At 35.0% G+C, this 9,623-nt stretch overlaps 1 protein-coding gene across 1 annotated transcript; it reads left to right on the forward strand.

Annotated features, from left to right (window-relative positions):
* Nucleotides 1–5,679: 5,679 nt before the first annotated feature.
* On the forward strand, nt 5,680–7,011 carry LOC125849086 (TLC domain-containing protein At5g14285). The gene has a single exon (XM_049529093.1). It carries the CDS (start codon nt 5,838–5,840, stop codon nt 6,588–6,590), a length of 753 nt encoding a protein of 250 aa, XP_049385050.1. The 5' UTR covers nt 5,680–5,837; the 3' UTR covers nt 6,591–7,011.
* The last annotated feature ends 2,612 nt before the right edge of the window (nt 7,012–9,623 follow it).

The following is a 9,623-nucleotide window of genomic DNA, read 5'->3' on the forward strand; positions in this document are numbered from 1 at the left end:
AGGTGAAGGTTGAACACCAAAAGCCTGTTGGGCTAGTTCAGGAGATAGCCATACCCTTATGGAAGTGGGAAGCAATTAATATGGATTTTATTACAAAATTACCTCGAACGCGTCGCAAGTTTGACTCTATTTGGGTAATTGTTGATAGACTAACAAAATCAGCCCACTTCTTATCGGTCAGGGCTATTTTTACTGCCGAAGACTATATAGGGCTCTATATTAAAGATATTGTTAGGCTACACGGTGTCCTAGTAGTTGTTATCTCTGGTAGAGAAGCACCATTTTCCGCCAACTTCTGGAAGTCCTTCTCGAAAGGACTAGGGACACAGGTTAATCTTAGTACTGCCTTTCACCCTCAGACAGATGGCCACACTGAGCGCACAATTTTGACACTCGAGGATATGTTATAAGCGTGCACGCTGGACTTCAAAGGAAGTTAGGATGACCACTTTCCTTTTATTGAGTTCGCATACAATAATAGTTATCGTTCCAGCATCGCGATGGCACCTTATGAGGCTTTGTATGGGCGAAAATGTGGATCACCCGTTGGATAGTTCGAGGTTGGTGAGTCAGGGTTGATTACCGACTTAGTAAAGTAGACGGTGGAGCATGTTAAGCTCATTCGGGAGAGGTTGCTAACAACTCAAAGCCGACAGAAGTTATACTCAGATGTGCGACGAAGGGACTTAGAATTTTGTGTCGATGAATGGGTATTCTTAAAAGTCTCTCCTATGAAGGGTGTTATGAGATTTGGCAAAAGAGGCAATCTTAATCCAAGATTCATTGGGTCATACCAGATCCTTCGAAGGGTAGTACAAATGGCTTATGAGCTAGAATTGCCTTTGGAGCTAGAATCTGTTCATTCAGTTTTCCATGCATCGATGCTACGAAAGTGCGTAGAAGACCTTTCTCGGGTTGTCCCAGTTGAGGATGTTCAGATCACAGAAGAGTTGTCCTATGAGGAAACTGCAATTGCCATATTAGAACGACAGGTCCGTAAATTGAGGACCAAAAAAGTGGCTTTGGTTAAAGTATTATGAAGAAACAAGAATAAAGATGAGGTGACCTGGAAAACTGAGGATGGCATGAGGTCGAAATATCCTCACATGTTTCATACCCTAGGGTGATGGCATATAAGTTTATATTAGTGCAGTGAGGTTAGATACCTATCTAATTTTTTATATATATTGTTGCTTACAATTATTGTTATTGTCGTTGTATATTTGCTCGCACTGTTATTGCGGAGCTATAATGGTTAGCTATTTGTGTCATCATGTAAGACGTCTAGGTTAGAATTTCTGCGTTTCAGGTTCCTGGATAGTCACATTTAAAAAGGATACTCTACCTAAATTTTGGCAATTCCTAAGGACATAACCGTGTGACACAGATTTTTCATTCGAGGACGAATGTTTCTAAGGGGGGAATGATGTAACAACCCAAATTTTTGTAACGTCTAAATTGAGTCGTATCTTCGTAGAAAGACCAAGAGGGTGGGTAATAAATTAAGAATGATGTGTTATGTTATATTTTAAGTGTGCAAGGATTGTATCTCAAGTTTTGAAATTAGGTAAGTGACAAAATAAAAGTTCGCGAAAGTTACCATAAATTCCTTTTTAAAGATTTGTCTAAAATTTGGGTCAAATGTCTCGAGGATTTTCTCCTAATCTATAAAGAGTTATGGTTCCCACGACCTATGAAATCGAAGGTCTACGAGTCTAGTTTCCAATGCATCAACCCGTTCATTCATACGACTTCAGAATTGAGAAATATTCGCGTTTGTGCAAGACTGCGCAAGTAGGAAGGTGAGGTGGATCCCCTAGGTCGTGGAACTTTATATATATCATCTTATTAGACTTTTCTTCATTTTTCATTCAATTTTATTAGTGAATAACCAGAAAAACTCACAAAACCCAATTCTAGGATCAGCCAAGTTACAGATTTTTGTGACTTAAGTTCTTGACAAATGTTATTCTACGCGTTGAGCTCGTCAACATGGTATAATTTATTTTATCGATTTTCTAGCATATTGTACTTTGGTGTGTGGACAACTGGGGTTTGAGCATATTTTAAAGTTTTGAGGTGTATTATGAACTTAAAATCAAGGTAAGATCCTTCTTCGATTGACTTTAGCTTTGATAAGTCGTAAATAATAATTTGCGACGGAAATACATATCTTTTATCGGATTATCATGCTATCCTCTATTCTTTTGTGTTAATTATGGTCCTACCTTGTTGTAGGATTGAGGGGGGTTGTGAGTAAAGTCGTTAAGCCACATGAATTCAGCGAAAAAAAGTACGTTAAGGCTATTCCCTACTTACGACATGTTTCCTTAAAGCTTAGGAGCATTGTAATTGGGTTGTTATCCTTGTTATACTTGTAGTCATTATTGTTGATTGTTGGCTGCTCGAGTTGATATAATCCTCCATTGTCAGGATTCTTATTCAGTTAGAAGCGTCCCTCTGTTGAACACGACTTAGAGGTTATTTGTATAGGTTGCTTATATCTAAATTGTTCACTTTTAGCGATTGGATTGTTATTGTTGCCCTTGGGACTATTGTGGTTAGCTGCAGGATTGTGAACTATGCTTAGAAGGACTATGTTCTGCCTATGGGGATATATGGATGCCTAAGAGGGCTATAAGGCTAAATTGATGCCTACAAAGGCTATGAGTTACCTACTGGGGTATATTGACGCTTAAGAAGGCTATGTGCTTTCTATAGGGCCACATTATTGTCTAAGAGGGCTATGAGTTGTCTATAAGCTATGTTGATGCCTAAGAGAGTTATGTGCTGCCTACGGGGCTATATTAATGCCTAAGAGGGCTATGTGACTACCTACGGGGCTAAGGGACTACCGATAGGGGTATATAGATTGATTGGCACCTTTCGGACTTATGGGGGCCTGAGTAGGTGCTTTTGTGTGTTGTTTGTACATGTTGCGCTTATAGGGGCTTGGTTAGGTTGTTGTTTTATTATTTTTGATAAGTTAAGATCTAGGAGCAGGTCGGTACACTTATCTTATCATTGATCTATTTATCGAATTATTCTAGTATATTAGGATACTTGTCCATAATTTATTGTCTTTCATACTCTCTACATTATTTCGTACTGACGCCCCATTGCCTGGGGGCACTGCATTCATGCATGCAGGTCCCGACAGAGGACCCAGTAGACCTCCTCAGCAGCAGGATTGACTTTTATCCGGTTGGCTATCCCCTTTCCTCCGGAGCTGCCAGAGTTTGGAGGTTTGTTAGCTTTTGTTGTATATATTTTTATGGGTAGGTTTGGGCCCTGTCCCGCCAATCTTTACTACTCTTAGAAGCTTGTAGACTAGTGTGTGGGGTGTGTAGCTATGTTATGGCCATGTTGGCCTAGTTTGTTGGTTTGCTGAAGCTTGTGAGCTGTTTGATGTATATCTTGATATGTACATGTTTTTAGTTTTGGTATAGAGTTAATGGTGGCCTCGACTGCCCAATCAGGACTTCTGTGCTAGTTGGCTACTTCTTTATATGAACTCTTGGGAGTAGCTGTTTCGTTTATAGATCTGTTGACAGGGGCCTTGCCGGCCGAGGGCTTAGTTTTAAGCTGAGATATACTTGTTTGTTTTCTTGATTGCGTGTGGTTGTCATGCGCTAGTAGCAAATGGTTCAGCAGGGTCGACTCGAGCATTAGTTTTGGCATTAGGAGCCAGATGTGCCCCTTGAGTTTGGGGCGTGACAACTGAGAAGAAATTGTTGGGAGATTTTCATGTTGTTGGTGGAGTTTAGGAATAATCAGATGAAGAAAGGGGTCTATGGGCATGGAATTATAGATCTGGAGGAAAAAAAATAATTAAAAGTGATGTTTTTTTTTGAAAAAAAATCCACTTGTCACTTAAAGTTTGGTCTTTTTTTCCAGCAAGGGTGTTTGTCAACATGTAATTAAATTGGATCTGGAAATATAAAAATAGTGTCGAAATGACACAACAAAGGACTATTATAGGTGTTCAAAATAAACAAAGCCCAATTAAAATATCTACTTGAAACTTGATGCTAACTTTAAGAGGACGCCGATGGATTCAGTTGGGGGTAGGAGGGGAGTGCACAAACGTAAATGTGTCTGAATTCTTTGAATTTCAATTAATTAGTTACGTTTGCGAAGTGTTGATTTTTTATCCTGAAAGTTGGGGGTGTGAGGACTGAGGGGAGTGTACAAATGTAAATTCGTTTGAATTTTTTGTTCTTTGAATTTCAACAATTAACATTTAAATCTACTGCAAATAAATTCAAATTTGAAATATAAATTATATTTATCATACTGAAATTAATTATTATTTTGTCAAAATAACAACAAATATAATAAACACATTTTGATACCATTATGACTTTTTCGAAGTATGTATAAGTTCCAATCATACACGAATGAGACACATTTTAAAAATTAGCCAAATCTTCATGCGTTTTTTGCCAAAAAATATTCATTTTATTTTTCAATTTTCAACACCAAAATCTACTCTAAATAATCTTAAATTAAAAACATAAATTTCATGTATAATAAAGAATAATCGGTAATTTGTCAAATAACAACAAATCTAGCAATACTAATTAGAAGCACTCTTCATTGTATTTCATTTGTAACTATTTTTTTTAAAATTCATTTGTAACTATAATCAGTCATATATGACCGAAACAAAGATTAAAATTAACTAAAATTTTAAATATGTGCGTCTAAATAAATAGAAGCAAAGGTAGAAAGAGCGAAAAAAAACCTATATATGAGTTGGCCTTAAAATTTCCTTAAAAAAACCCCATAGTTTTTTTACAAAATATTATGCTATAATTTTTTTTATTATCTTATTCACGACTCATTAATTTAATATTTTGAATAAATCAAATGGTCCATCAAATTTTTAAACAAACTTTATATTCGGCCGAATAAATTTATTGCACGCTTTGCTTCCTTGTATTACTTAGCTAGCAGATTGACACAATCAGCCTTAAACATGATTTAATAATACCTTTTTTGTTTTAATTTATGTGTTTTATATTTTATTTTTAATTATTTGGTTCATTATAAATTGCTTTTTCTTAATTATATAATTTCTTTTAATTGAAATTTAGTAAAATATTATATATAAATAAATACATAAATATTAAAAATTTCTTATCTTCAATAACACATGTTCTCCTCCGTCAGAGTTGTAAAGTACTTTTATTCAAATTGTACATATTCTTAAACAAAATATTTTTCTCAAATAGAAAAAAAAACAAAACAAGTCAAGTTTATGCCCGATTCTTTTTATTATTATATATAACCCTTTCACCTAAAAAATAATAACATATAGTCCATCCTTTCTATGTAATTGTCACTATTTTATATTTCGCGTCACTTAAGAAATTAAATAGATTTATTATTATATTCTTATTTAGAGTTCTTTTAAAGTCAATTTTTTAATAAAAGAAATATGAATTAATTATTTTATTTTTCTATATTGATAAAATATATATTTTCAACCTAATAACGCTTAATATCATATATATATTGATTTTGTAAAATCACAATTATCAAATGAACATTTATTTTTAATAAGGATAGAAGTTCAAATAGAAATGGAAGGAGTATATAAATATAAAAAAATGTTAGTATAAATTATTTCCTTAGTCCTATAAATAAAAATAAAAATAAAAATTCTCCACATAAAACGAGGGAACTGAAGGCTCATTGGCTCCTCCTCGAGAAGTACAATTTTTCCAAAATTCATACCAAACTTCACCTTTCCCTCATCTTCTTCCGACGATTTTCCCCAATTTTCCTATAAAACCCTAAAATTTTCAATCAATAATCACAGATTTTCATTCATGGAAGCTCCGATTCTTCTCTCTTCCTCTATACCCAATCTCTTCTCTTTCTTCATCTTTTTTCTCATCATTTACCTTATTGCCTACTTCATTATCTTCCCTTCATGGAAACCCAAACTCCGTCCAGAAGCTTCCAGCTGCGTTATCTCCTTCTTCCACGGCACACCCGCCGTATTCCTCGCCGTTACTTCTTTACTCGCCGACCCAGATCGTAATTTTCACTCCACCAACACCCCTTTTCAGAACATGGTCCTTGATTACAGCATAGCTTATTTCTTAATGGACCTAACCCACTACCTGATTTTCTACCCTAGTGATGTTCTCTTCATCGGACATCATCTTGCTACCCTCTTCGTTTTCGTTACGTGTAGGTATATGGTGTATCATGGGGCTTATGCGATTCTTGTGCTTTTGATTCTTGCGGAGGTTACTAGCTTTGTACAGAACACATGGACTCTTGCGAATGCTAGGAAATCGGATGTGGAGTTTGCTGCCAAGGTGTATTCGGTGCTTTCGCCTCCGTTTTATGTTCTGTATTCATCGGTGAGAGGTATTGCTGGGCCGTATTTTGTTTACAGGATGCTTTCGTATTATCTTAGTGGTGCTGCTGATAGCGTAATACCGAGATGGATTTGGGTTTCTTGGGTATTTGTTGTTGTTACTGCTATTTCTCTTAGCATATTGTGGGTTTCAAATCTTTGGGTTGAACTGTATAAAGAAATGAGTAGGAAAATTGAGAAAAAAGTTAGGTGAGCTAAAGTGTTGATAGATTACTTATATGGTTTGTTGAATGAGACATTAGGGAAAAAACCCAAAATCCTTCATTATCTGTTTGCTCCCTAGTTGGGATGCATAAATTCAGAAATATATCTACTCTATTGTCTTTTTCCATTCTGATATCAGCAAAGAGAGTCTGCAAAAACCATTATATGCAGTGGCCTTCTGGTGTTGAACTGATATACAGAGTTTCAAGGTTTTGTACAACTTTGATGCTGCTGGCATAATCTTTTAAGTTGTTATTATGACGTCTCATCCTGTATTGTTTATATTACGAGTCCGGGAACTTCATTGGCTGTTGGTGAAGTTTTCTGGTTAGGTTACCTTCAAGAGAATATAATAATTCATATTGTCTCAACAAGACTAATAGTTTAATAGTAATGTGCATTATTTAATTCATAAATGTTCTTTCTATTGGGTGTGGCTAATTAAATTCATAAACATTCTTTCTGTTAGGTTGCTTATTTGATAGATATGCATTATTGACTAGGAGGAATCAATCAAGTAGCACTTTAATCTTTTAGGTGCTAGTGGTTCATTTTATTATTCGTCAAGGTTTATTGACATGTGGTGAATTAGCCTTGGTCAATCTTGTATTGATATGCATTGAATTATGTTTTTTTAAACAATTGTCTGTGATGCATAGTCCAATACACATGGCTGTACTGGTCGAGATTGCAGAGCATCTAGTTTTTCTATCTCTAACTAGGTTTAGATGGAGAATGTTCACTCTCTTCACTATTATTGTTGCCCGGTTGGTGGGGGTGTTAACCTTGCTTAGAAATTTGATGATATATTTCATCAATCACAAAACTTCTAGGTCGAAGCACTTTAATTGTCCTCTAGAGGTTGCTAACTTGAGGCTGCTTCTGCGCTCTTACCTCTTGATAATGTAAGGGGAAGGGTCACTTGGTGAATCGTTGGATTTTTTGTCCAAATTAGAGTCAAGCCTCATTCTCCATTCCAACAAAGGGTGTAGAGTGAACACTAAACATTTTGAACCTTATTGCAGTATGCTTTAAAAGAAGAGTCAGTCTCTATGACAAGAAGAATCTTATGAGTTGTGTTATGGATTCGTTTCTCTGCACACATCAACATGAGTATCTTGCCTTAGCAGTGTTCGGGGATAATAACAGTTTAATTTCAGTTTGGATTCATTACCAGGACTTATTTAGTCCCGGGAAGGAGAACTTTACTCGGATTTAATCTTACAGAGTAGCTGTTTGGATCCCATTAAACAGGATACATAATTACTCTCCTTCCTTGCCATGTTAACAAAATGCATAGTCCAGAAATCATAGTTATTCTCTTGATTACCATCAATTTCAATCACAGTTAATACTGCAAGTTCAAATACTGTTTTTCGTTTTATAATCATTCTGGCAATCATGGTTCCAGTTCAATTATCTCTGCATTGTTTACCTGGAACTGTTCCATTCATGTCAACAGTTCTCTACGAGATGCTGGTAAGATGTACTTCTTACCGGCTTTACATTTGAAACTCTTTTAAGGAATATGTTGGGAACTTTCCTTACAGTATTGAATGTAAACAGGGGTGTTTGCTTCTTGACAAGCATTTGCTGCAACAGGTCGTGTAAACCATACAGCCATGACTATTGGGTTAGGGCAGGGCTAAACGGGACAGGGTGTCTCTGCTCGAACTTTTGCCTTAGGCGCGATAGTTTCATTCTTAACCCACATTATTTGAGTAAAACATAGAAACAATTTTGTCATCCTGACTCAATTTCTCTCTGTGCTACAGGAAATTTAGCAATTTCTATTTTTACTGATCTTTTGGTCTAGCTAGCGTTTTTCTGATGTATTGAATTATCATCTCTAATCTAAGATAGTGTGACGTAACCAACCCTTGATTTATTAGATTGGTCCATTATTACCTCCCTAAAACCAAAATTTTAAGCTCTACTGGCTGCTGCCGCCAAGTTATCAAATGGCACGATAAATGGACTCGCTTAACAAATAATTGAGTAGATTATGCAGTATTGAGCCCGCTCAACTCACTTAAGTTTGAGCTGGTTGTTGACCCGCTTATTCATTATCTCAACTCATTTCAATCCAATTCATTAAAAATTGGATTGATATGTAACTTGAATAGTTTGATGAAAAATTTTGTAAAAATATTTCTAAATTGTTTTTTTTCAATTTGATATGTTATATTTAGTCATAATAAAGAAAAAAAGAATTTATGAGGTACTAAAATAGTTTTAAAGAACAAATAAAACTATTAAGCTTAATAAAATTTAGGTTGAATTGGTTTTATTGACCCGTTATATAATTCATTACCTAATCCCTTTTTGATCTATCTTGTTTTGACCCAGGCGAATTTGACCTAATCCTTTTTAATCCAACTTGTTTTGACCCAAATGAATTTGAGTTGGGTTGAGTCTGATTATTGTCTTAATTCATTATGATTCGTCTAAATTTGATCAAACCCACCCAATTAACTATAGTCTGCCGGAGGTAGATATGAGTTCTCTTAATTGACGTTTCCTTTCAAGCTTCCGTGTGAAAGTGAATGGGAAGGGAATGAAAGACAATTGTAAATCTGCAAGTTCGGAGTCAAAAGAACAATTTTTTTCCTTCAATAAAACATAAACAGTATATAATTTTTTTTCTAAACCAAAATGACAAAATCATTACTAGGGAGTGATATTTTTTAACTCCGTTCACGCTACTAAAAACTTCAATAAAAATTGCTCTTGGAGCAGTAATTTTATTTAAAAAAATTAAAATCGCTGCCCTAGCAGCGTTTTTCTTTTTTTAATAAAAAATTTCTAAAAGTTGTTTTCAAAAAAGAAAGTTGTTTTTTCTAAAATCATTTTTCCAAAAAATTACTCTGCTGAGGCACCGATTTTACACCAAAAAAAAGTATTTTTTTTTAAAACAACACTGCTGAAGCAGCGATTTTAGAGAAAAACAATTTTTTTTTAAAACAACGTTGCTGAGGCAGTAATTTTAAAATTTTAGTTCATGATTATTTTCTTTTGACAA

The sequence above is a fragment of the Solanum stenotomum genome, chromosome 12, assembly GCF_019186545.1.
Source record: "Solanum stenotomum isolate F172 chromosome 12, ASM1918654v1, whole genome shotgun sequence".
Lineage (NCBI taxonomy): Eukaryota > Viridiplantae > Streptophyta > Magnoliopsida > Solanales > Solanaceae > Solanum > Solanum stenotomum.

What these genes read in the sequence shown, in the direction of transcription:
- LOC125849086 (XM_049529093.1), top strand. Translation starts at nt 5,838, where the DNA reads ATGGAAGCTCCGATTCTTCTCTCTTCCTCTATACCCAATCTCTTCTCT.